The sequence below is a fragment of the Mixophyes fleayi genome, chromosome 2, assembly GCF_038048845.1.
Source record: "Mixophyes fleayi isolate aMixFle1 chromosome 2, aMixFle1.hap1, whole genome shotgun sequence".
Lineage (NCBI taxonomy): Eukaryota > Metazoa > Chordata > Amphibia > Anura > Limnodynastidae > Mixophyes > Mixophyes fleayi.
The window spans coordinates 323,642,807-323,670,732 of record NC_134403.1 but is presented as its reverse complement, the minus strand read 5'-3'; the positions used below and the strand labels follow the sequence as shown (position 1 = coordinate 323,670,732).

General features: G+C 38.4%; 1 protein-coding gene across 1 annotated transcript in view; it reads right to left on the bottom strand.

Moving 5' to 3' along the window:
• Positions 1–549: 549 nt before the first annotated feature.
• The window catches only part of RAP1GAP2 (RAP1 GTPase activating protein 2), a 258,657-nt gene continuing 231,280 nt past the window's right edge, over positions 550–27,926 (bottom strand). Inside the window, exons 15-23 of the mRNA XM_075196774.1 lie at positions 25,678–25,764; positions 25,349–25,483; positions 19,925–20,062; positions 18,996–19,108; positions 15,378–15,491; positions 11,953–12,070; positions 5,310–5,427; positions 3,426–3,508; positions 550–2,597 (exon numbers count right to left, since the gene is read on the bottom strand). Of these exons, the coding sequence (XP_075052875.1) occupies positions 2,586–2,597; positions 3,426–3,508; positions 5,310–5,427; positions 11,953–12,070; positions 15,378–15,491; positions 18,996–19,108; positions 19,925–20,062; positions 25,349–25,483; positions 25,678–25,764 (918 nt within the window). The 3' untranslated portion in view covers positions 550–2,585. The remainder of the gene's footprint in view (positions 2,598–3,425; positions 3,509–5,309; positions 5,428–11,952; positions 12,071–15,377; positions 15,492–18,995; positions 19,109–19,924; positions 20,063–25,348; positions 25,484–25,677; positions 25,765–27,926) is intronic.

Genomic DNA, 27,926 nt, shown 5'->3' with positions numbered 1-27,926 from the left:
TTTCATGTGTCAATCGGCATTATGGTATGGCAGACATGAGAGAGATTGCGTGTGCCACTGAATGATCTCCAGGTACAATCTGGGTGGATGGAACAGCAGCATTTGGTAATATCACTGTATGAAACGTCAAGCACCACCTAGGTAGAATGCCCAGAACTGTGGTAAGATTTCCATGGAAGTTCAATCATAAATACAACATACTTGGCACTCGGTGATCAGGTGCTGTTGAGTAGAAAGATCGTGCAGGATGTCTCAGATTCAAAAAATATCTTTGCTTTAGACAAAGTAAAAGAAAGAAATAGGGGAAGAGCTAATTCCACTATCGGACAAGACCAGTCATAAGATGAGCTCCGTTCACAAGACAAGTGTCACAGGACACAGGGAGTGCACTAAGATTGCAGTCCTTTCTTTGATTTGTGGGGAACAGCTTGGGAATTAAACATTTCCATGAATGCATTGTGGCAGTAACTATTCGTGGAGTGAATATACCCTCACAGGCCAGTTTTAAAGTTGGTAGTTCCACTTCAATGGGACATCAGCTCACTGCAAAACAAATTGAACAGTCGTCAGTAGTGATAAATGTGAGAACTGGTTATGTCTACAAAATCATGCTGAACCATAGCACTGAGTGAGAAGCCTGGTGTTGTGTTAATAACATGAGCAAGCTCCATGGCATACATTCCTAGACTGAAAGGTCATTTACAAATTGCAAGAGTAGAAAACTGCAGCACAAATGCTACTTTGTGCAGATGCTCCTAGTTGTGCAGAAAAGTGCACAGATCTGTGGGCCATTATAAAGGGCACAGATCTGTGAGCCATTTTAAAGGGCACAGATCTGTGGGTCATTATAAAGGACACAGATCTGTGGGCCGTTATAAAGTGCACGGATCTGTGGGCCATTATAAAGGGCACGGATCTATGGGCCATTATGAAGGGCACAGATATGTGGGCCATTTTGAAGGGCACGGATCTGTGGGCCATTATGAAGGGCACGGATCTGTGGGCCATTGTGAAGGGCACGGATCTGTGGGCCATTATAAAGAGCACGGATCTGTGGGCCATTATAAAGGGCATGGATCTGTGGGCCATTACATAGGGCACTGATCTATGGGCCATTATAAAGGGCACGGATCTGTGGGCCACGATGAAGGACACGGAACTGTGGGCCATGATGAAGGGCACAGATCTGTGGGCCACCATGAAGGGCACGGATCTGTGGGCCACCATGAAGGGCACGAATCTGTAGGCCACTATGAACGCCACGGATCTGTAGGCTACTATGACCGCCACGGATCTGTGGGGCATATGGAGAGGAGCAAACATTTGTATAGAATGATGGGAGAAGTTGTGTGCACCTAGGGCATTCCGTGCGAGTGTAGAGTGCCTATTTTTGTGCAAAGTGCAAAACTGAGATGTCATTTTGCAGGACAGGATTATTTATATGAGATAAAGGGGTGGAGAAGACACATTTACAGGTAGTTCCCTGCTTTGTGGGAGGGCACACAGACATTATCTCTGTGGAAAAAAACTTTTCATTCTACATCACCTGAGAGATGCCAGGGATAAGGTCTCACCCCCACTCTTATATGAGACATGCACCTTCTATTGCTTTTCAGCAGGAAAGCACCAGTTTATATGCGCTTTGCACATTGTGTGCTTGAGGCATAAGAAGATGCACAATGCAGGCTTACAGAGTATGCAATTTGTAAATGACCTTTAGAATCATTAAAATGCAGTAACGACCTGGGTCGTACAACAAGCAGTCAGCAGGCAATGCAGGAATGGTATGTGGTGTGGGTCTCATTTTACAAGCTATTTACCTGTATTTGTTGAAAGCCAATTAGAATGTGACATTCTCTGATAAAGGAAGTGCTTTCAACCATGCTTACTAAGCTACGGTTTGGTTATGATTTCACCCTCTGATGTATCACAACACTATACCCAAAGCTCAATCCATATATCAATGTGTGACATGAATCATTATAACAGGTTAGCAACAGCAATTTTCCGTTATGGTGTGCCTCACTAGCCTTTCTACTTTTGAGATTGAGTTCTTGTGAACAGGACAATGAATACATACAAGCTATGTCATTATTTCAATTGAATAAAGTGCACATTTTATACTACATACTGAGAAGTGTATTTTGCCGTTTTAAGTGGTTCCAAAGTATGAAGCCAAACAATTCCATGCATACTTGCATCCTCACTCTCCAAAACCATGTGCTGATAATGGTGATGAGACCCCAATGCAAAAAAAGGTCAGCTAGCCGTGCCAGTTACTAGATGGAACTAGGAGGGTTATCACAGTTCTAACACTGTTTACTGACAGCTAGCTCAGGTTTGCCTTGCTGCAGATATGCAAATGACTTTATGTCATACAACAAATCAGAAAGCTGGAATTCATGACCACTAAGCCTTTAATGTGTTGCAAAGCTCTCAGGCACTGGATCATTTACATGGCTCATTTTGCCTTTATCATGCACACAAAGCATGGGACCATATGACAATGAGTAAGGTTAATATTATTTTTGTTGCAGAGCTCAGTTGCTTCTAGTCAGATGGTGGAAATGCTTTGATAGTTGTTTTCAAAACAAGTACTAAAAAGAGAATAACAGTATCATAAAAATATATTTTATATATTTTTATTATATTCATGTTTAATATATATTTATAGTAATTTTATATTGAATAAGAAGGGGATATAGAAAATGTATACAGCCCCTTTAATTCATTTAGAATGCAGAAAGGTCCAGATGGTATAGAATATTCCATACACAATGGTGGAGATTATGGTTATTTCTTTATTGTTGATAAAACAGGCAAAGCACTCAAGACAGGGCCTTGTAAAAACGGGGAAAAAAATTAAAAATAATGACCTCAAGTAATATAGTACATTACTCATATTCAGGCTAAGATTTTGACAATTGCCACTTTAGTTACACACATATATATATATATATATATATATATATATATATATATATATATATATATATATATATATATATATATATATATATATATATATATATATATATATATATATATATATATATATATGTGTGTGTTTAGAAAATGCAAGTCAATACTTTTAAGAATCCTCATTACAATACAAATCAAACTGCCATAAATTAAAAAAGGCATCGTCTGAAAGAGGGGAGAAGCCATCTATATGGTTTGGAGTTTAATTTACAGATAACACTCACAAAATAACTATTATAAATGGATGACTAAATTGTGGCAATACTCCATTGTTTTGCTGCAACTAAAATTATCTCAGGAGGAATCAAACAATAATGTTAGGGCCGATTGGCCCCTAATGTTTAAAGCTCATTTATTTCACAACCCAGCCTATATTACACATTAGCACACCTAGCCCACGCTATCTAGGGCTGTGGTGGACACCTGCAGACAAAGCTACTTACTGTACTTGAGCCGGAACTTGACTGGCTGAGTTTATCAAAACGAAATTTGAGGTTGGATCTTGGGGAATTTCTACTCTTTAAATCTGCGAGAAGGAAAAACGATCAGATGTGCACTTGATTGGGTACTTTAATCATTGAACGTTTTAGAAATAGCGAAAAGGAGGATAGAGCAAAAGGAATATGATAATAATGCACCAAACAGACAGGCAATTGACAGCTACCCAAAAATGAAAAGTGTTCTGCTCAGTAGTAGCCTAGATACGGTCACTACTGGAAGCCTGAGAGGTGCATTGTAATCGTAATGCAGAAATAAAGAATTGCTTTTATATTACTGGTGGTTCATTAAGCCTTCTTTACCAAGAGCTGAAGTGATAAAAGGGATTTATTTCAGAAATTTGCGTGAATGCTAATGTTTAAGGTTTAACGCTGTTAATGGTGGGAAAGGGGGGGGGGGGTCTGTATCCGATAAGTGAAATATCTGACAGCTGTGATGTATTCATAAAGCCATGTATTATTGGAAAGGCAAGAACTTTCTATTTATATTCATGTCTCATTAGGTCTGAAGGAGAAATATAAATAGTATGTGAGCCTGGGGTGATGATTGGCCTCCATGGTTTGATCTATGGTGGTGTTTGGGCCATTGTTCTGTTAGGTGAAGTCATCTAAGAAGCTTTTGACTGATTGAAAACTCTACACTGACATGGAGGCCGGCATTTTTTGCTAAAGAAGTTTCATAGAACTTCAGATTTGTCTCTACCGTATAAGCAGAATTAGACAGGGAAGTGCTGTTTAGAGGGAGTAATAGAAATAACTTTATGATGATATATATATATATATATATATATATATATATATATATATAAAAATCAAAAAACAGGAATACATGGAGAGTGCAGGGGATCTATGTCTGTTTTTGTATATATATGTATATATATATGTATATATATATATATATATATATATATATATTTATTCTGAAGGTCTCCGCAAGTTACTTATTTATTATGTCAAGCCCATGAAGTAGAGCATATTGGGCACAGTGTGGCATGAGTATTTGGGGTGCACATGCACAGTGCACTTATTAAGGTTGTTAAATGCCATCTGCTACTTTCAACAGAGTTTCCTACTAAAGAACCTTGAAGAGGGGAAAGTGTTCCGTAACATAGAGGGTGGCATCTATGGAGTTGTTCACAACCAACCAACATGAAGCACTGAATGCTCACCCTTATTAAAAATGTCCCGGCTGAACATTGTTAAAAGTAGCTGTTGGCATTTAATGTGATTAGTTTCCGTCTTTTAAAATTATGAATACAGCCTTTTGCTATATGGACAACAATGGGCGCAGGTTAAATCTGCAGATGTTGGTGGTCATCTAGAGATTGGGAATGCAGTGTTTACATTAGAAGTTAAAACCTTTCCATTGATGTCTGATCTGTATAGAATCACTGTATATGATGTCCTACCACTGTGCTTCAACATTTCAACTTGTAAGCAGCAACAATGAATACAGCTCAATTAATTCCTGGAGCAATATTTTGTCTCTGTATGATTAAGATATCTGTGCTCAAATGAGATATCATCAGTGGTCTAAGTGAGCCAGTATACGGTGGTATGCCACACCGCCACTTCTCCTTCTGCTTTAATTGTGAAACTATCAAATTCCATTCACTTACATTTTCCATACCGCCACTTCTAAATGTTCACTTTGACCACTGGATATCATACAACATGCATTGGTATCAATCCTGCCGAAGGCTGAAACATACTGTCCTGTTTCCATGAATGTGACACAGTGTAGGAAACGGTTATAAATAAACCAGTGTAGTAAATACAATCTGGTCTCTTACACTCGGTCTCATAGACATAGTTTAATAAGGGAAGCACCTGTGGGACTCTTGCTCATGATTACAGGGGTAGTGGAAGTATGGTTCTCGTGGCTAGGCGACGGACTGTAGACAAAAACTTCCTGTTTGTAGGGTGATGCGGTCAGCGGTTGGCTGCCCTGTGGAGAATGTTTGTAAAAATACATTTAGATCCTTTTTACATAATACTACATTCAACTTGTGCAGACGTAGACAATGGGCCTTATTTCATTACATAAAGGCACCGTGCAGGGTTGTGCTGTAAATCATAGTAACCAACAGTGCAGGTAAGAATATGAAAGCAAAAGATGTTTGGTTGTTATGGGTTACAGAACACCAGCGCGCAATGCAGTATTGTATTAAATAAACCCCAACGTTATGGATTGTGTTATACTTCACTGGTGACGTCAATGGCCGATCTAACGGGGCTTTTGACAGGCTAATTTTTAGGGCTCTATAACAAAGACAAGAAACCTCTTTGTGCTATCACAATCTTTATGTCAGTTGTATGCAGTTAAATGTACTTAAGAAACAGGCCTTATATATAACAGGCTATAGCACACATTTGGGCAGCCATTGAAGTAATACACACCTTCATGCGTGAATCTTAGCAAAGGTTTTAATTGGAAAACCCCATATTTTAAATGGTAACATAGAACCTGAATTTGCCATGTGACTATTGCCCCTTGACTTCCACATAAACAATATATTACCAGATATGCATCATTAAAGTCCCAGCAGGAAATTGCGAAAGTCTCCAGTGCCGTAGGAGTTTCCAACACATTGCAATAATAATAACGCAGAGTATAATACATGTTATTGTTATTAGTCTGGCTTCAACACATTTCTTTTCAACCTATATAGTTCTGATAAGTTTAGTTTAATATGTTCCAAATTGTGTTTATGGAAGATAGTTACTAAGGAAACAGATAAAGCTATGTGAACGTCACCCAGTTCATATAGAAGGAATATGATAAATCCTCTTTGCCCTTAACACTAATCCTTTCCAACTTTCTGACCAGGTTATAGATATCCCACAGTTGCCAACTCTCCCAGAATGTCCGGGAGACTCCTGAATTTCTGAGAGTTCTCCTGGACTCCCGGGAGATCAGGCAATTCTCCCTGATCCTGGCCGGCTGAGTAAACTAAACTGTTTCTATTGGTTCAGAGCAGTGATGTCTGTTTTGGGGGTGGGGCTAATGACACAATTCTTTGAGCCCCGCCCCCACCTGCACACAGGACCTCCCGGAAATCATCTTGCCCATGTTGGCAAGTATGAGATACCTCCAACGTGATGATCATCCCCAACTAAAGAAGAACACCCCGCTCACACTAAGCAATATGATGGATATGGAAAGAATTTTGTTAAACTTTTCACCAGTGAGAATTTGTCCCTTGAGAAAGGAATGATATGAGGCTATGACATCACAGGGATTTCTGGATATAATGGACCTATCAAATGCATGGGGTACCTGAATCAGATCTACCATGCTGCAAAATGAATCTCATAGTAAATGCTGTATTAATTACTATTGGTTACAATTTTCATTGGTTCGATTAATGCTGAAAATAATGGAGACTAAGTGAATCCACGGTCTCCCATGGTTAAAAATAAATAATATTAAAATAAAAATTTGGTAAGGTAAAAGTACAATTAATACTATTGCTGTTGGATCTATACCTACCTCAAGTATATATCTGGTGTTTTCATAGTCATGAGAACTAGGTGATAACAGTTTAGCATAATTTTCTGGGGTTTGCTCTAAACTCATAAAAAGTGACTACTGAAAGAATTAATAAAACTTGAATTTTAATTGAAAGTGACTACGGAAATAAACATAAAACATTAAAATTTTAGGTTTGCCTCTAACGCCCATAAATCATATTTAAACCGTTATGCTACCAAATGAAAGCCATATCTCTTTGGAATAAAATACAAACAATATCACAATTTGCTGCTTAGTGTGTTAAGTCCCGGCAAAGTCAAGGCAGCACAAAAATCCAAATATTGTTCCACTGGTGCAAACTACACCTGGTCCTGAAGAGGTTAAAGAAAAAAACAAGTACACTATGTATAAAAGAGAATTTTTGCTGAGTACTCTCAGCACAGGAGAAGCCTGTGTAGATTTAAAGTGAACAACCTCATCAAACCCTAACTTAATACAGTGGTTCACTTTTTCTATTTTTCTCGCAAATAGGATTTGTTGCAGTGTTAAAGGTTTTCCCATTTGTGTGTTTTACTGTTCACAACTCTGGTTCAGTTAATCATTAGAACAGTACAGTGAAAGGCACTATGTCATAGAAGCATTCTGTTACAGTGGAAACAGCTCTGCTCCAACTATGTCGTGGAAAGTTACTCAGTATCACCTATATGACTGCTCACTCTTTCACCTAGATCAGAGGTCAAGGAAGTTTTTTACCTTTTACCCCAAAATATATTTAGATACGCCAACGTTACCTTGATTTAAAAGGAAGGAAATCATATATGATTAATTATTGGAATTCAAAATTTTATTGAATCTATTCAAAATTTCATCTTCAAAACTTCAGGTTTAGGAGAAATGATGTTGCTTCATTTTTGATACGAGAGCATCAATATTGGGGCATTTTGATGTCAGAGCAATTTCTATACAGTCTTCAGCGTCCAATCGATTTCTCTGCTTTGTTTTTATGTTCGTGAGAGTGGAAAATGCTTGTTCGCAAAGGTAGGTTTTTGCAAAGGCAGCAACTTTTTGGCTGCCTCCTCATGTGCAATTTTGAATGCCTTTGCAGCTGTTGACATCCAAAAATATGACAGATCTGCTTTGTTTTCAAATGCAATACGTGCTTCATTATTGCATTGAAGCTCAAGAAGTGCCTCTGCCAACCCTTGAGGCTCTTCTGGTACAACAGCAATTTCACATTTAAAGGGGTCTATAATCCAACTGACAATATGTGAATCGGCAGCATTACCCCCAGGAATTTCATTTTTACCCCATTTGGGGTAATTTACCCCTGTTCCCTGACCACTGACCTAGATTATCATGGGAATTCTTATCCAAATACAGCTTCATACATTGACACTTTAAAACATTGTTTTACCCTTTAGTTTTCGTCTAAGGAAAGTTTGTTCTGAACTGCATTACAGGAAATAATGTCTCTGTTTTTTATAGCAAATTCTAAGTGCTACTTTTCCCCCAAAACAAAATAATAGTATAATGTTGACATTGTCCTCCCTAAATGTGTTAAGAACAGTCTCTGAACAAACTTAAAATAAAAATCCCTTCAACTATTTTATATTAATTGAACCATTATATCCATGTAGCAGAAGTGCTATCTTAGAAGTAATAAAGCAAACAAGATGTTACTTAATAGACTCCAATACATACAACTTAAATAAACAATAGCAAACATATATATATCAAATCAGGTGGCAATGAGACCAACCCAACCCCACTACAATTACAGATGTATTTGCCAACTACTATGCCAATGTATACAAGCTTGGAAGAGATAAGCACATACATCAACCCACTCTAGAACAAATCAATAACATAATGAAACATACCCCAACTTAGTCAGTACACCTTACTCCCCCTCAGTCTACCATGATCTAAAGCAGAGTCCTTGAAGCTATCAAAACTCTCCCCTGAGAAATTCCCTGGACCCAACAGATTCATAAAATCTTTTAACTAATGCATGATCCACCAACTTAACTTTCCCTATACAAATAATGCAATTCCAAATAGTCATGCTTCCGACAAACACACTGAAATAAGCTCAAATTCTATGCCAACAGCCCCCTTACATACTGACTTAAAGAAAATATTCATCAAATTGATTGAAATCAATCCCTAATCCATCCTTACCAAATAAGATTTATCAATGTCCATCAGGCCCGTGAGAACTCGTGAGAGAGGAATTCTAATCCTATTATTAACAGTTTCCATCTCCTATATATCCCACTATCATCTCTGGATGCCAAGAAGTCTTTTTAAAGGATATATTGGTTATATATGAAATCATCAATCTCAATTCCAGGTTTCAGGGCCATATTAATTTATTAATATAATACATCAGCCATGTAAATCCAATACCAGCTTAATCTTCTCTAGTTTTCCAATTACTACTGAAACACAACAGGGTACATCCTGAGTCACCTCAAATCTTTGCTCTTGCCTTGGAACCCCTGGCAACAAAGATTAGGTCTAACCCAGATATCCAAGGTATAAGATTAAAATATCAGTTACATAAATCTAGTCTCTTCAGCAATGTCATCATGAGAATGGTAAAGTCCCTATAAGCTCTCCATATAGTGCTACAACAGTATAGTAAATTTTCATAATACTAACTGAATATCTCAAAAACTGAAGGCACTAGACCTCAATATCTCAACAGAGGTCCTTAAATCATTTACAGGACAATACAGATATTCCTTCAGGTACTGGTGTATCAATATACCCTTCTCACATCCACTTTGTAGGAGAGAAAATCCCCCCTTATTTGATGAAATTAAATGTATGCTAAACAATTGGCAAAATGTAGAAATCGCCTGGTTAGTTAGATTAGTGATTATCACAATAATTGTCCTATATGTATCTCTTTACCTGTTTCAAACAATCTCCTTTCAAATGCCTAATTCAATCTAAAAAGACACCCAATCTTTATGGGGAAGAACAAATATCCTAGACTTACTCATTTCAGTGCCATATGTATAAAGTTACTGCGAAACATGCTAGATCGTATTAAACATTGGATGGACACACAAACATAATACTTCATTCTTCCCAAAAAAACTGTGTCCTGCCTCAATGTCAACAATCCTTACTATAATGTGTGATGAAACTATAGCACTATCTCAACCTCTGGAAAAGTTGTTACCTATTTCTGTCCTCATCACCCCAATCTCCACCTTTAAACATCTAAGACCTGACATATCTCTGTCAAACTGGATTGAAAGGCAGCACATACACTACTGGGTCTTTGTAATAAACTAAAGACTCTTCCCCCTTTTATTCAATAGATTTTATCTAAATTTCCCCAAAAAAGGACTAGATCCACTTGGTACACTAATTAGTCCCACTACATTGCAAATATCAAATTTTATTAAATAACAAGTAGGGTCACCCGTCATTGCGTGGGTCCAGTTTGTAATGTGTAGCAGTTTTTATATATTAGCGAATTATTTTGTATACTGACCAAAAATGCTTTAGAGAATAAGATTTGTTGCTTTGTCGTGTTGTCGTTATGTCGTGTTGTGGAGATGTTTCCTTCAAGCAGTCAAACAATTGTTTACAACCCTAAAAATTATGATTACAATATTTGTTGCTCTGTCGGTATGTAGAGAGAGAGAGATTTATATAGATAGATGGGTGCAGTACCTATTAACGGTACTGACTACCCCGACACTAGAAAAGACGACATGAGGACTCCGATTCCATAGTGCAGCGATGGGAAAAAAAACTACTTACCAGGATGCAGATGACTTGATGGGACGACTCGATGTGGTGCCGACTCTACAAAATGACGTCATCTCAAACCGCAACTTTTGTTAAAGTGGCGATGGACGGACCCGCCTGTCATTAATGTCATGTAAGTATTATTTCAGGGGTGAGGGGTATTAGGGTTAGGGTTAAGATTAGGCTTAACCCTAACCTTAGTTCCTAACCCTAATACCCCTAGCCCCTGAAATAATACTTACATGACATTAATGACAGGTGGGTCCGTCCATCGCCACTTTAATACAAGTATATTTTTTTTCACGTCACTGTAGTATGGAATCGGAGTCCTCATGTCGTCTTCTTTAGTGTCGGGGTAGTCAGTACTGTTAAACTGACTACCTCTGAGATAGATATAGATATCAATATATATATATATATATATATATATATATATAGAGAGAGAGAGAGAGAGAGAGAGAGAGAGAGAGAGATGGAGCGAGCAAGAGAGAGAGAAGCAATATATTCAGTTTAACTTCAGCCCTGGATTATGATGCAACCAATTCACACTCATGTGGTCCTTTTCATACTGTGCTGCACATATCAAGCCTCTATACAATTTTTTAATTAGAACCTACCTACCTTACACCTGAATGTTTCCACAAACTAAATCCCGACCTATCATCTGAGTGTTGGAGGGGATGCAAAGCCAGAGCTGACCAACATTTTTGTACATGCATGAGTCAAAAATGTTGGTCAGTGATACTTAACCTACTGTCCAAAGTAGGTGACCTCCACGTATTTCCAGAACAGACTATAACCCTGATCCACATACAACAGGACAAATCTACCAGAAATACTTTAGGACAAAAACATTGAGAGGCACAGGTCTGGGAGACTTGAGATCTTCCCCCTCTTAATAGAATAACTTTAAAGATACAATAGTCTTCTTACAAGACGGAAAACATCACTTAATTGATTTCTCATCTATTTCTCACAAACATACGGCTTGGGACCTGAGGGAATAATGCGTGATTTCATGCATATATAACAAGACTTATGTATATATCCTTCCCCTCCCTTATTTTTTGAACCTTATTCTTTTTATTGGTATTCAATAAAAACTACTGAAATCAAGATCACTGTCTGCACACAACATTGGTTTTTACATTGGATTTTCACAAAGGTTTTCATCTTGTCAAAATGTATTTACAGCTGCTTAATGTTTAGAATGTTTAATGTACGCACCACACTCTCATATTCTTCTATGGCCTCACTCTCCCCGGCTGTGCTGCTGAAACTGCTCGTACTGGATGAGGAGCGAGAAATATTGGATCGCCCATTTTCTTTTAGTTTGGTGTAGGGTCTGGAAGACACAGTGGTTAAAGAAAAGATTTTGTGAACTAGAAATCCTGAAATTGCAGATATTGTTCAAATTGTGCGAACTCCGTCAGACATATTTTAAATTGTTAAGCTCTCCTCAAAGACATCACAATCAAAAGGAACTATGGTGACATTGTCTTTTGTCATGATTTTGGCAAACACATAAATAAATATACAAGTATAGGGTCTATTATTAAAAAGAAACAACTTGAGGGAACTGATGCAGAGTGGTACGTATACCAGTTTGTGTAACATACCTGGCGTGAAATCACTCTGTCATGCCCAGAAAATGGGCAACCGCATGTGCAGTGTGTATTTTAGTAGTTATTTAATAGCTGTCTTAGTATGTTAAACAATATTTAGATGGAGCACATTTCATTCCACTGAATGGCAGAATCCAGTGACCCCTATGGGAGGTGCATTATACCCTCCAGATCACACTACTATAACCCCATTTCCTCCATTTTACATAGAACATGTGATTGGTGGTTGGTCTCACCAGTCATCCCAATGTATTACGCGCCATCAGTATATAAATGTAAGCTGAATAATGTACTACATCCTGTGAACTTCTGTAGAGTTCCGTGACCATATAAATGGAACTCTGTGACTTCTCACATCCATTTTATTCTGAAACAAGGGGGTACACTATTTCTTATAACACACAGTTTCAAACTAAAACAAAGCAAGTTGATTTAATGGGATGATCCTCCTATCCAGGTGTGTTTTATCTTTTACTGATCCTTATACATTCCATTGCGGAACACTTTTAAAATGAGTCATGTGACCCAAATATAGGTTCTAATTATCTGGGAAGGTTTAAGTCCCAAGCTTCCTGGTAATAGCTCCAATATGTGTGCATGCCGGTCTGTGTGTAATTTAGTTTTTTTTATGTAGTTTTATTTACCAGTTTGTACAGTACCATAAAGAATATTTGGCAGTTTACGTCCGGTGTATTCATAGAGACAATGTAATTGTTTTTAAGGAAATAAGTATATGTTATAATACTGTCTGTAATCACAGAAAATACCCAACAAGATTACTGGCTTGTGTCAGAAGAATAAAACATGACAGGGAATCCTGAAACCTAAGCAATATTTCTATACACTTATAAATATCCTAATGATGAAAGATATACTTGTTATCTTCACTGACCATAGATCATCCTGAAATCTATATTCTGCTTGCTGTGTGTGATTTATCGCTATCTTTTACATTCTCAAGTATAGCAAATTTGTATTCTCTCTAGATTAATAAATCTGACAACATATCAATTACAGCCACGCGTCTCACAAGGTAACTGTACCGTGTATTAAAGGGATCATACAAGTCAGTAAGATGTTCTGTGACTACAGTCGCGGGCAAATATTTTGATTATGACACAAATATTATTTTTCACAAAGTCTGCTGCCACAGTTTTTATGATGGCAATTTGCATATAATCCAGAATGTCATGAAGAGTGATCAGATGAATTGCAATTAATTTCAAAGTCCCTCTTTGCCATGACAATGAACTTTATCCCAAAAACAACATTTCCACTGCATTTCAGCCCTGCCACAAAAGGACCAGCTGACATCAGGCCAGTGATTCTCTCGTTAACACAGGTGAGATTGTTGACAAGGACAAGGCTGGAGATCACTCTGTCATGCTGACTGAGTTAGAATAACAGACTGGAGGCTTTAAAAGGAGGGTGGTGCTTGAAATCATTGTTCTTCCTCTGTTAACCATGGTTTTCTGCAAGGAAACATGTGCAGTCATCAATGCTTTGCACAAAAAGGGCTTCACAGGCAAAGATATTTCTGCTAGTAAGATTGCACCTAAATCAACCAATCATTTACCGGATCATCAAGAACTTGAAGGAGAGAGGTTCAATAGCTGTGAAGAAGGCTTCAGTGTGCCCAAGAACGTCCAGCAAGCGCCAGGACCGTCCCCTAAAGTTGATTCAGCTGCGGGACCAGGGCACCACCACTGCATAGCTTGCTCAAAAATGGCAGCAGGCACGTGTGCGTGCATCTGCACGCACAGTGAGGCGAAGACTTTTGGAGGATGGCCTGGTGTCAAGAAGGCCAGCAAAAAAGCCACTTCTCTCCAGGAAAAACATCAGGGACAGACTGATATTCTGCAAAAGGTACAGTGATTGGACTGCTGAGGACTGAGGTAAAGCAATTTTCTCTGATGAATCCCCTATCAGATTGTTTGGGGCATCTGAAAAAACGCTTGTCCGGAGAAGGAAAGGTGAGCGTTACCATCAGTCCTGTGTCATGCCAACAGTAAAGCATCCTGAGACCATTTATGTGTGGGGTTGCTTCTTAGCCAATGGAGTGGGCTCACTCATAATTTTGCCTAAGAACACAGCCATGAATAAAGAATGGTACCAAAACATCCTCCAAGAGCAACTTTTCCCAACCATCCAAGAACAGTTTGGTGACGAACAATGCATTTTCCAGCATGATGGAGCACCTTGCCATAAGGCAAAAGTGATAACTAAGTGGCTCAGGAATCAAAACATCGACATTTTGGGTCCATGGCCGGGAAACTCCCCAAACCTTAATCCCATTGAGAGCTTGTATTAAATCCTCAGTAGGCGGGTGGACAACCAAAAACCCACAAATTCTGACAAACTACAAGCAGTGATTAGGCAAGAATGGGCGGCCATTAGTCAGTATGTGGCTCAGAAGTTGATTGACAACATGCCAGGGCGAATTGCAGAGGTCTTCAAAAAGAAGGGTCAACACTGCAAATATTGACTCTTTGCATAAACTTAATGTAATTGTCAATGAAAGCCTTTGACACTTGACAAGCTTGTAATGTTACTTCAGTGTACCATAGCAACATCTGACAAAAATGTCTAAAAACACTGAAGCAGCAAACCAATACTTGTGTGATTCTCAAAACTTTTGTCCATGACTACAAAACAGGTACGATGCCACATGTCATTTAAAAAGGTGACAATAACTTGTAACTTAATTTCCTTATTATCTTAAGTGAAAACAATGTCATTCACTGTAAAGCATTCTAATGCTGGAAAGGAAGTAATTGCATCACTACAAGTTATATAGCTTATGGTAGATAATAACAGTATTAAAATTACTCAGGTACTATAATGAAATACCGTGCAGAAATTGTCACTTATATTTGTACAGTTTTATATTACTCTTAGTCCATGCAGTCTGTATCGTCCATGAATCATCCTGAGAAAGACAACAATACAACACTGGCGGGTTCGCCAGATAAATCTGATGTACTTTTTGCTGCAAGGTCATAAAAGGAGTCCAGAATGCATCATTACCTCTCTTTGTTAGGACATATCTCTGGGGAACTGGGATTCGACGAGGTTTCAGATTTCACATCCTGTGACGAATGTCCACAATCTGGGATTTTCTGCATGGCAGACATGCTATCACTTCAATTGAGAAAATAAATGGTTAATATAATTAGGGAGAGATGATAAACAAATCAATCACACGATGATATAACTTTTAGATAGCACATAGCAGCATGGTTGTGGAATACTTAGAAGTGGTTGTAGCTGATTATGGTAGTCTCAGCTCCATCCCAGCACTCCTAGTATCATTATAATCAATGTTACTAATTTGTGAATGTTCAGTCTCTTCAGGTAAAGAGATAACCATGGGTAGCTAATTACTATTGCAGCTTAATATTTTAGAAAAAAGACATTTGAAGGATCTTATTTTGAAATAGTCAAAGTTTTGTAGGAAGTAAAACAAGGCTACCCCATGCTTCTAACTGAAGTCATTGCTTGGTCAAAGGAAGCAAGTATCCTACTACGTTCCTGATTATTTGTCTACAGAAAGATAAACTAAAGGACACTTACATAAGTCTACAAAAATGTACACATTCAATGCATTTCGTTAGGTGCAAATACACCTATTTATCTGCCTCCCGCATAGAGCGATGCATTCCCACATTCCACTTGTGGAAACTGTCATTACAACATGGAGAAGAGCCTAACCTTGCAGGACTGCTGGTCCAGCATGACTGCGTATTGCCACTTTAGGCCCTCCAGTCATTCAATTAAACATAAAGCCTTGTTTATCTCTATAACTAACCGTGAGAGCAAGAGGACATGGAGACTTTATTACCAATTGTATCAATTTGTTCATTAGAATTCCTTTTTTAATTACATCTGTTATTAGAAATGTTCAGAAATGCATGCTCAAATACATATTACATGGGAAATTGTATGGATTCTACCAAGGTCACTTCTAATTACTGTCACATCTAGGGTTGCCATAATAACCCAATCATTTTATGTAGGGTGAAGGATGCACCTTCCCGACCCTTAAATATCTTATCAGTACATGTCCATGTTGAGTGTGTCCAATGTGCACTCAATTTTGCATTTCTCACAGTTTTGGCTATCATGACATGCAGATCCATGCACATTGCAGAAAGCTTAATACAAAATGTGCACTGTGGGGGCACATTTTTGAACATTTGTTATAGCCTCCATTTGTTGGATTATTTTGCAAATGTATATTTTTTTAACAAGTCAGGAACTGAGATGCTTCCCAGTAGGGCGATGCTCTTGTCATAACAGGTACAGAGTTTTGCAAAAGAACAAAAACCTTTTACATTTTGCAACAGTTATCGTTTTGAAGACTATGACATTTGAAAATGCCAAAGAAAGTCCAACGCTGAGCAATCCGAAAGTATCAAACAGCTGTGCAATACTACAAAATGGTCAGCGTTTCTTTTCTTCCTTTTTCATAAAATGATCAATTTAAAAATATGCTGGAAAGTTTTTATAAATATGCAGTATATGAAATGAAATAATATTTATAAGGCTTTTCTTTCTTTTGCACACAGAGGACCTGAATTCTTAATGAACGGAAATCCAGATACGTGCCCTATTTTGCATAAAATTGCTCTGCCCATGCCCAGAAACCAACCATAGACCAGTGAACACAAGTCTATATACAATTCATCTTTGCATGCAAAGGACATTTCCGACAGCCTATGATTTCAAGGGCGGAATGGGAGAGGGAAGAGGCGTATGGTTGATCGTCCGATTCAAGCTCGGGGCATCTCTGAGCTGCGCGATCTTTAGTTGTGTCACTTGCACCAGCGACAAGGCACATGTAAGTGCCGACTGACAGTGATGATGGTCGCGAATGCATGTCAGAACATGTGCTTGCAATGAAGAGCATTTGTAAAAATGCATTTTGTGTATAGTAGGCATTAATAACATCCTGATATACAGTATGTATTTCATGGGAAAAAGGTAAAGAAAAAACAAAATAGTATTTTTATTAATGACTATATTATTAACAGGTGTTAATGACTTTAATATTTTTTTTATCTGTGCGTTCTGATAGGACTTTATATATAGAGATGAATTGTGCGTATCCTGCAGTATGTTTTGCCTGCCTGCATACTACAAGTGATGTACAGGCAGAGTGTACTTAGACCCATATTCAACTATAAAAACTTTCTTCAAATCCGCTTGCACTTTAATATGGGCGTAGGTGCGTGCGATTTCTGAACAATTTAAAAAAATACGCAAATTGCGCTCCTTGATGAATCAGGACCACAGTATATAATATTAAAAAAGCCAGTGTTTTGCCAAAGGCAACAACGTCCTTTTTCGCTCATCTATGCCTCCGTAATTCGTATGTACTCAAAAACAGCCACAACATATTTGTGTCTCTGGTTTTAAAAGTACTCCGCTATAAAATGCGTAATAAGCATATATGAGGATCGACTCATAATTACAACTATTAATGGATCCACATAGATTTGTCAGGAAAGTCGGTATGCACAGAAAGACTTTAGTGTCTTCAGTAAGAGTTGTGTAAAATGTTATAAAACAGGCGTTCTAATAGGATTCATAGTGAATAACCACCAAGTGATGACATGTTCCTCATTATAATATAGGTTAATGTAGATTATAGGGATATTAGAAGTGAATGAGAAGTTTATCTTTTGTTTATATAGTTCATAAACCTTCTAATGTCCTTAAAACCTAAAGTAGGAATACATTTTTGAATATTACTAATACTGAATTGTTATTTGATTTTCAGGAAAAATGTATTTATTCACTTATTTTTACTCCAGACCTGTACTTTACCTCACCGTCCTTGGTTTTAATGTCCCAAATACATTTATTGTATTGAATAATACTGTTACACTGTAAATATACCATGTAGAATGTTATTTTTGCACAAAAAATTATATATGGGATAATGTACCCTGTACTATTAAATAAATATGGACAAGAGAAATCACCAAGGAATTTTTGACTATAGAAAAGTTTAAGCTCGCAAGCAGGGGCAGGCTGTATGTTTTTTTTTCCTTTAAAATGTTCCTAATAAGCTGCTGTGTGGAGTCTTGCTCCCCCGGGCTATAATTTGCCAGCCCTCCCCTGCTCACAGGCCTCAACGTTTTATATGGGTCAGGGAACTCTGAGGTGATTTGTAATATCCTTATTATTTTACAATTGGGGTACAATATTTATTTTAATATACACATTCCCTTTTGGATCAAGACAAGTAATTTATATAAGACGATCCTCATATCCTCACATAGGTGAGTTTTACTTTCAATGGCAAATACACACTCCATCATAGAAAGCAGTCAATAGACATCTTGTGATACATGTGACATCACCACTCACTAAATACAAATAAATATCACTATTATCTCTATAATTCTGTATATTTATACTGAGATACAGTAATGGAGAGGTTGTGCTGTCAGGGAAAATCATTACATCAGAATTGTGATGCTAAGATGAGCTTTTCATTTAATTTCTGTGCACTAAGTTTAGTACGGCCAAAATACTTAAAGCTGGTTTCAGCCTTGGCCTCATCTGCCATTAGTTGAAGTTAATGCTACAAAGTACATGTAAAGCTAATACTTTTCTATAGCACTAGATGGTCTTTACCAGCGAGTCCGTCCGTCAGGCTGGGTTTCAGTTCCTGTGTGCAGCCGAGGGAAGAGACCAGATCTCCGCTTTATTGGGCTCTTAGACTGCGTCTTAGTCACTACAGCGGGAGGCTGTAAAACACAATTACAAGAAAAAAGCATATTAGCGTAAGGCAAAATGGATTGATTTTAAAAGAGCACATTTCTCTGTGTATTCTGATCACCGTAATATAAACATTCACACACAAAATTGACACATGTAGTAAAGTACATCTCACTGTTCCCTTACTCTCATAGTAGAGGCTATACTTAGCAATATTTTAGTACAGGATGTGACCAGTAAATAAAGGGTGTGTGGTCCTAATGTGGCAGTAGACTGGACTTAAGTCATTTTTTACACTTATTTCCATGTTAATCTCCATCTGGATCTTGAAACCTGTGACCGGTCCCACAGTGAAAAAATAAAGGGAAAGTTCAAAATCCAGAAAAAGGTTGTGCTGTGAGCCTGTGCACATATACATTTTACATTTATCATTAACAGCTATTTATATAGCACCACTAATTCAGCAGTGCTGTACAGAGAACTCGCATCAGTCCCTGCCCCATTGGAGCTTACAGTCTAAATTCCCTAACATACACACACACAGACACACACACACACAGAGACTAGGGTCAATTTGATAGCAGCCAATTAACCTACTAGTATGTTTTTTGAGTGTGGGAGGAATTTGGAGCACCCGGAGGAAACCTACACAAACACAGGGAGAACATACAAACTCCACACAGATAAGGCCATGGTTGGGAATCAAACTCAGTGCTGAGGCAGAAGTGCTAACCACTAAGCCATGCTGCCCATATTTGCTGTGATATGAAGGTGTATTCCTTCATCATCATAGGACTTATGTGCATCAGTGGTGCAATGTATATGTGAATATTTAGAATGCTTACAGAAAATGTGGTTTTGGTGACCTCCGCACTTGTATGCACAATGCCTCCGCTCAGACTTCCAGATATCCCTGACGATTGATGTTTTTTCTGACTTCCCACCATGGTTTCCATTGAATGACTGCGCACTCGGATTGCTCTCTTAGAAAAAAAAGAAGAGGTGAAAAAAAACACATGTTAATAGCTGACATCTTTGTATTGAGCCATAAAGCCACCTGAAAATATTATATAATAATAATAATAATAATATATAATAGATAAGACACACTGTTTGCAAGAATTTGTATAATTATATATTTTACATACAGTCCTACCTATTGGGTTCATGACAATGACCAGTATGTACAGGAAAGAAAAAGAAAAAATAATAAAGGAACCAAAAATTGCATTATATTGTATTTTAAATCTAATATCCATACCGGAAAAGTATCTCTAAAGTATCTAAAATACAGTTAAACAGAAGCCTAGTTCAATTTATTCTTGAAATTCACTTAATTTTCTTTTGGTGGGTATACTTACTGTTGTTCCATGCATGTGTTTCTTAATTTTGCTATTTAGACTTTTTTAAATAATTTATCATATATTGGGCAAGAGTGCTTTTACATAAACAGTTTTCAAACCTCTATTATTCCATGCTTTATTTTCACAATGAATTATTAACGTTAAAATATGCATGGACGGTGACAGCATTTATTACTTATACTCATTATTAATCAGTCTGGAATAAACGTCTGCTTTGGTGCAGTTTATTTAGACTGTAAAACACACATAAAATAGTATATTCTTTGTACTTGCGGAAAATGATGGGTCTTACACAGACCCTAGATTTAGAGACATGCTGATCGGTAAAGTAATTTGGAATTTTGAAATAATTCTTAGAATGAAACTCGGGATATCCTCTTGGGAAAATGTATGAAAACAGGTGCATGGGAAAGGATGCAGTAACCCATAGCAACCAACAAGACATTTATTTTCACTCTCTAATCTACTAGAATAATGACATTTACAGGTTTCTATTGGTTACAGCACATTTTTCCTGAGAACCAATTTTCATTACTGTCCGTCTGTATTTTGTTTTGTTTTATGGAGACACGTTTTCCTATAGATTCCCATTCTATGATAATGGCAAAGATGTCAGTAATAAAATGGTATTTGTCCATACCATTTCGTTAACTATAATCGTCTCTAAAAATATTTGGCTGGAGGTGGGGCATACTGCAAGACTTCATTGTTAACTCCGGCATGGCGACATGATTCGCATCAACATGGCCCAGCTCTCTATTGCGCAATGCCGCAATTCCTATTATCGAGGCCCTGCGGAGCCTTCTCTCCCAGAATTTCGAGGAAAACTCTCCAAAATTCAGGGGTCTCCTGGACGTTTTGGGAGAGTAGCAATGAATGTGATGGGGGACTCTCACAGTGCTAGTCCAGCAGCTGCAGCGAGACCCGGTATTTGTCAATGAGATCAATCTGTCTGCAAACCATAATGATTAAGCCTCGGGAGGAAGGTAAGTAATATGCAATGGAATGTGTTTTTTTTGGGGAAGATTGTTTGCTAAGATGGGATATGTTTTCACAGGATGGGGAATGTGTTGTTACAGGGAGGAGGGAGGAATTGTGTTGCTACAGGGGGGGATTGGAATGGTACTGCTCCAGAAGAAGAATATGTTGCTACAGGGGGAGAGGGTAAATGTGTTACTACTGGAGAGAAATGTGTTGCTCTAGGTTGGATAGGGGTAATGTTTTGCTTCAGATGGTAGAGGGGACAGGTACTGCTATGGGGACGGGTAGAGGGGTGAGTTAAAATGTGTTGCTACAGATTTGCTCAGCTGCCTCACCAAGATTTTAGGACAATAGCAGATATTATATCACTGCAATAGAAATTCTGTTCTATCACCATATATTAATAACTAAACCCCTAAATGAGGCCATGTGGATTTAATCAGCAGCCACCTCATCTGTAGGTATAGTCTGTGACAAATCTAAATTCCAAATGTAGACTACATGCTTTTGTGGCATGATAAATGCACTTGCAATTAAGGGATGTACCGATCCTAAGACCGGATCACTGCTCTTTATCCATCATCATCATCATTTATTTATATAGCGCCACTAATTCCGCAGCGCTGTACAGAGAACTCACTCACATCAGTCCCTGCCCCATTGGAGCTTACAGTCTAAATTCTCTAACACACACACAGACATACAGACTAGGGTCAATTTGTTAGCAGCTAATTAACCTACCAATATGTTTTTGGAGTGTGGGAGGAAACCGGAGCACCCGGAGGAAACCCACGCAAACACAGGGAGAACATACAAACTATCCAGAGATAGAACAGAGGTAAATATTTCTGTTCTCACTCATTTTAATTGTTCCTTTTCCATTGTAGCATTTTAGGACGTGTTCTGTAGCCTATTAGTGGATACAGCTCTATATATCTTATCACTCGCCATTGGGCTGAATGTTAAATAATTAAAGTACACATTGCGTATACTGGCAAAACTATTTGCTGTGTATGATAGTCATGAATTGGTTAACTGGTCTGTATTACTTAGTGAGCAGAGGTAACAGTATTTTCTTGTGGTTTAGTGAATAATATATTACTTCTTAAGACCATATTTGTCTCAAATGGGAAATAATTGAAAGTGGTCTTGTAATGCGGACTGCAAGCCCAAGCAATTAAAAACCATCTAGTATATTATTACGAGTCAAATGTCTTGCCAGGCGCCCGTGCCAGCCATTATCTGCCAAAGTGGCTCAGCTACCAGGGGTTTAAATGTTGATCAAACTGGGAGATTGAGTTTTGAAATCTAAATACTACTAAAATCAGAGCAGTACTCTTTAATTAAGCATTCTACAGCTGTTTGTATCCACAGTAAATGTCAGTACTGGCAGTGATCCCAGTATTTGAACATGCCATCTGGTCATAACACGGCATGTTCAATTAGAGAGAGCACATTATATATATATATATATATATATATATATATATATATATACACACACATACACACACACTGATCAACGACATTAAAACCACCGACAAGTGCAGTGAACATTGATTATCTTGCTACAATGGGAAATATTGGATAGCCAGTGAATGGCAGGTCTTGTGGGGTGTTCCTGGTAAGCAGTGGTTAGTACCTACCAAAGTGGTCCAAGGAAAGACAACAGGTGAACCGGCGACAGAGTCATGGGCATCCAAGGCTCACTGATGCACGTTGGGAGCGCAGACTAGTCCATCTGGTCTGGCCCAACAGAAGAACTAGTGTAGCACACATTGCTAAAAAAGTTTATGCTGGCTATGATTGAAAGGTGTCAGAACACACAGTGCATGGCAGTATGCTATATATGTGGCTGCATGTGCATTTTTGTATTTGCCGGCCTATTCTGTGTTCTCCACACGCCATATCTGCCCCCCCTACACCCTCCCCTCTCTCTCTCTCTCCCCCCCCCCACCTCTCTCTACTTTCCTCTCCTTTTCTCTCTTCTCTCTCCACAGGTTGCGCCACGGCAAATACAAAAAGACAAACAACGAGATCGGCAAACGGAACACCCGAAGAATCCGTAACGACAGCACCAATCCCTAAGAAACCCCTGTCAAGCGCAGACGTCCAAGGTAAGCTCACCAACAAGAGCCCCTACCACCCGATTCTGCATGTGTGTTGTTTACCTGGAGATAGATGGCACCAAGATGTACTATGGGAAGAAGGCAAGCCGGTGGAGGTAGTGTGACGCTCTGGGCAATGTTCTGATGGGAAACCTTGGATCCTGTGGATGTTACTTTGACACATACCACCTACCTAAACATTGTTGCAGACCAAGTACACCCCTTCGTGGCAAAGGTATTCCCTAGTGGCAGTGGCCTCTTTCAGGAGGATAATGAGCCCTGCCACACTGCAAAAATTGTTCAGGGATAGTTTGAGGAACATGACAAAGGGCTCAAGGTGTTCAGTTGGCCTCCAAATTCCCCAGATCTCAATCCAATCAAGCATCTGTGGGATGGGTTGAAAAAAAGTCTGAGGCATTGAGGTCCTACCTTGCAACTTACAGGACTTAAAGGATCTGCTGCTAATGTCTTGGTGCCAGATACACATTTCTCAATTAAAAAAATAAATAAGATTGCTTCTTGGTCTTTTGGCTAAGATAAAGTCTAGTGTCTCTTGTATCGGGGGATCCATCCATCCCTGATGAGACACACTATGTTGATTGAGGCCATTTGCATGGAGGATTCAGTGCCCCTGGGGAATATGGCCCAGGGGTGACAGGGTAGGGAACCCACACTTTTTACAGAGAGCAAGGCAGGAGAGCACTATGCACTGCACTCAGAATCCCTGCAACACTTTTTATTTCTTTGTCCTGGCTTTACGTCTGGACATGAACATTTTTTTAAACCCATTTTTGTGTGTTAGGTATCTTTATGTGTCATTCCCTCAGGGAAGCTTCAGTCTACCTCAAGGAAAGGGGCCCACCTGTGCCTTGAGTACGATGTGAGCCTGACCTTTGCCAACTAAGGGGCCAGTGATGTCAAGACCCCCCACCCTTCCAGGGCTGAAGACCCTTTTTCCCCTAAGGGGCCTTATATCTCCAGGGATGAGGATGAATAGTGACTTATTTCTTTTGGAACGGGCCCAGTGTGTCAGCCCCCTCTGCACTGTGTGTTCACTTGTACTGGGTAAATTGTCATATACTTCAGGCTTTCAAACAAAAAATGTATTTTCTTAGTACAGTGGCGTGGAAAAATAATACATACTATACATAGAAGGAACATAGCAATTTTCACTTTACCAAATCTTAAGACTGCATTTTTGCCCTTTCTTGAACAGAAAATGTAAACATTTATGATGAGAATATAACTTTTTTTAACTGTTACTTTATATTGTTATTTTTATCTAGGACTGCCAAGGATGTCATTTTATATCATAGTGATGCAAATATGTTTATACTATATCTGATTTATATACATTATATAAGAAAAATCAGGTAAACAGTGTAATGAAAAAAAATACACATTCCACGATTTTTCCCTTTAGGTTCACACAATTCGATCAACACACAAAATGTACCCTTTATTTTATTATGCACCCTCTGATATTGACACACAGAAGTAAGCCTATCTTTACAGAAATGAACACAGATCATTCTCCTTTATACTCAGGGTTACCTACCCATTGTCACCTTGCTGAATATCAGTCACCCATACTGGTGATTAGGGACCAGAGAGAGCTCCTACAGCCTCTCATTCAGATCAATGACTTAGCAAGGACACCACAGTGACCGACACTTATTAAACCAGTGTAGCTGAGGAATTTGCATGTTCTGTGATATCAGGAAACTTGTGCAAATATGCTTATTATGGAGATATGCTTAAAAGCGGACCACTGGAGGAACTAGGTTCAGATTTAGGATTACTCCCCTAGACTTACTTTAAAGGACTCCAGGAATCCTCCATGAGCTCCATTCTCAAGCTTGTCTTCTTCTGGGCCTAGGCCAAGCATAGCTTGCGTGTACACATGAAGGTCATCATGAAGATTGTCCAAGAGAGCAGCCCTTGTCCGATCCTAAGCCAAACAAAATGTCCCTTACTCAACAGATATAATAAAGAGCAATAATAATAAAATAATACAAAGAATTACATTTGTGTGTTATAAATTGAGGCATCTGATCATACACCACAACATATTTTGATCACATATAATATGTTCCAAGATCTCATCAACTGCACATGTTCATTGATTATCTAATTAGTGCTTACCTCAAGCTTTGCAAACTTGTCAGACTTGCAACAAGCGTGCTCAGCATTGATGAGTTTGGTCAGTAAGAACTCACAGAACTCTGCATTCTAGAAATATAGGAAAGTGACATAAGCTCAATATTAATCTTAATGCAAAAATCATTGCAACTAGCAGAATGTATCAATGATATAGATTAACAAGCCAGCTTCTTATATGAACTGATGGAGAGTTAGCTATGTTATACAATATATGAAATGCTCATAGATTATAGGCAATATTTTTCATCAAAATCTCAGTAAACATTATGATTTTACAAAAATATCCAGGTGGATGTGCGTAAACAATGATTTATGAAACATATTGATGTCCTACACAAAGTCCCTTCAACAGCTATTGAAATAAAAATGTGACATTAATATAGGGATGTGCACCGGCGACTTTTGAGGTCTCGTGTTTTGTGTTTTGGATCCGGATTTTCGTTATTTTTGAGGTTCGGATTTGTCTCGCAAAACACTTGACGAAAGGTCTCGGTTCGGATTTAAGGTATTGGATTCGGATTTTTTTTGAAAAAAACATAAAAAGTTTAAAAATCAAGTTTTTGGGCTTATTTTCACTCCTAGGCTATTATTAACCTCAATAACATTCAATAACAAGCATTTCCACTAATTTACAGTGTATTCTGAACACCTCACAATATAGTTATTAGTCCAAAACGTTGCAACAAGGTATCTTTCTGGACTGCGTAGAGGAGTGGGTCACCACAATATATATTAAAAACCCTAAACTTTTATGATTCGCACCAATAAATGTACCTGAACTGCGTAGAGGAGTGGGTCACCACAATATATATTAAAAACCCTGAACTTTTATGATTCGCACCAATAAATGTACCTGGACTGCGTAGAGGAGTGGGTCACCACAATATCTTAAAAACCCCGAACTTTTATGAATCGCACCAATAAATGTACCTGGACTGCGTAGAGGAGTGGGTCACCACAATATATTAAAAACCCTGAACTTTTATGATTCGCACCAATAATTGTACCTGGACTGCGTAGAGGAGTGGGTCACCACAATATAAATTAAAAACCCTGAACTTTTATGAATCGCACCAATAATTGTACCTGGACTGCGTAGAGGAGTGGGTCACCACAATATATTAAAAACCCTGAACTTTTATGATTCGCACCAATAATTGTACCTGGACTGCGTAGAGGAGTGGGTCACCACAATATCTTAAAAACCCTGAACTTTTATGATTCGCACCAATAATTGTACCTGGACTGCGTAGAGGAGTGGGTCACCACAATATAAATTAAAAACCCTGAACTTTTATGAATCGCACCAATAATTGTATCTGGACTGCGTAGAGGAGTGGGTCACCACAATATATATTAAAAACCCTAAACTTTTATGATTCGCACCAATAAATGTACCTGAACTGCGTAGAGGAGTGGGTCACCACAATATATTTTAAAAACCCTGAACTTTTATGATTCGCACCAATAAATGTACCTGGACTGCGTAGAGGAGTGGGTCACCACAATATCTTAAAAACCCCGAACTTTTATGAATCGCACCAATAAATGTACCTGGACTGCGTAGAGGAGTGGGTCACCACAATATATTAAAAACCCTGAACTTTTATGATTCGCACCAATAATTGTACCTGGACTGCGTAGAGGAGTGGGTCACCACAATATAAATTAAAAACCCTGAACTTTTATGAATCGCACCAATAATTGTACCTGGACTGCGTAGAGGAGTGGGTCACCACAATATATTAAAAACCCTGAACTTTTATGATTCGCACCAATAATTGTACCTGGACTGCGTAGAGGAGTGGGTCACCACAATATCTTAAAAACCCTGAACTTTTATGATTCGCACCAATAATTGTACCTGGACTGCGTAGAGGAGTGGGTCACCACAATATAAATTAAAAACCCTGAACTTTTATGAATCGCACCAATAATTGTACCTGGACTGCGTAGAGGAGTGGGTCACCACAATATATTAAAAACCCTGAACTTTTATGATTCGCACCAATAATTGTACCTGGACTGCGTAGAGGAGTGGGTCACCACAATATAAATTAAAAACCCTGAACTTTTATGAATCGCACCAATAATTGTACCTGGACTGCGTAGAGGAGTGGGTCACCACAATATATTAAAAACCCTGAACTTTTATGATTCGCACCAATAATTGTACCTGGACTGCGTAGAGGAGTGGGTCACCACAATATAAATTAAAAACCCTGAACTTT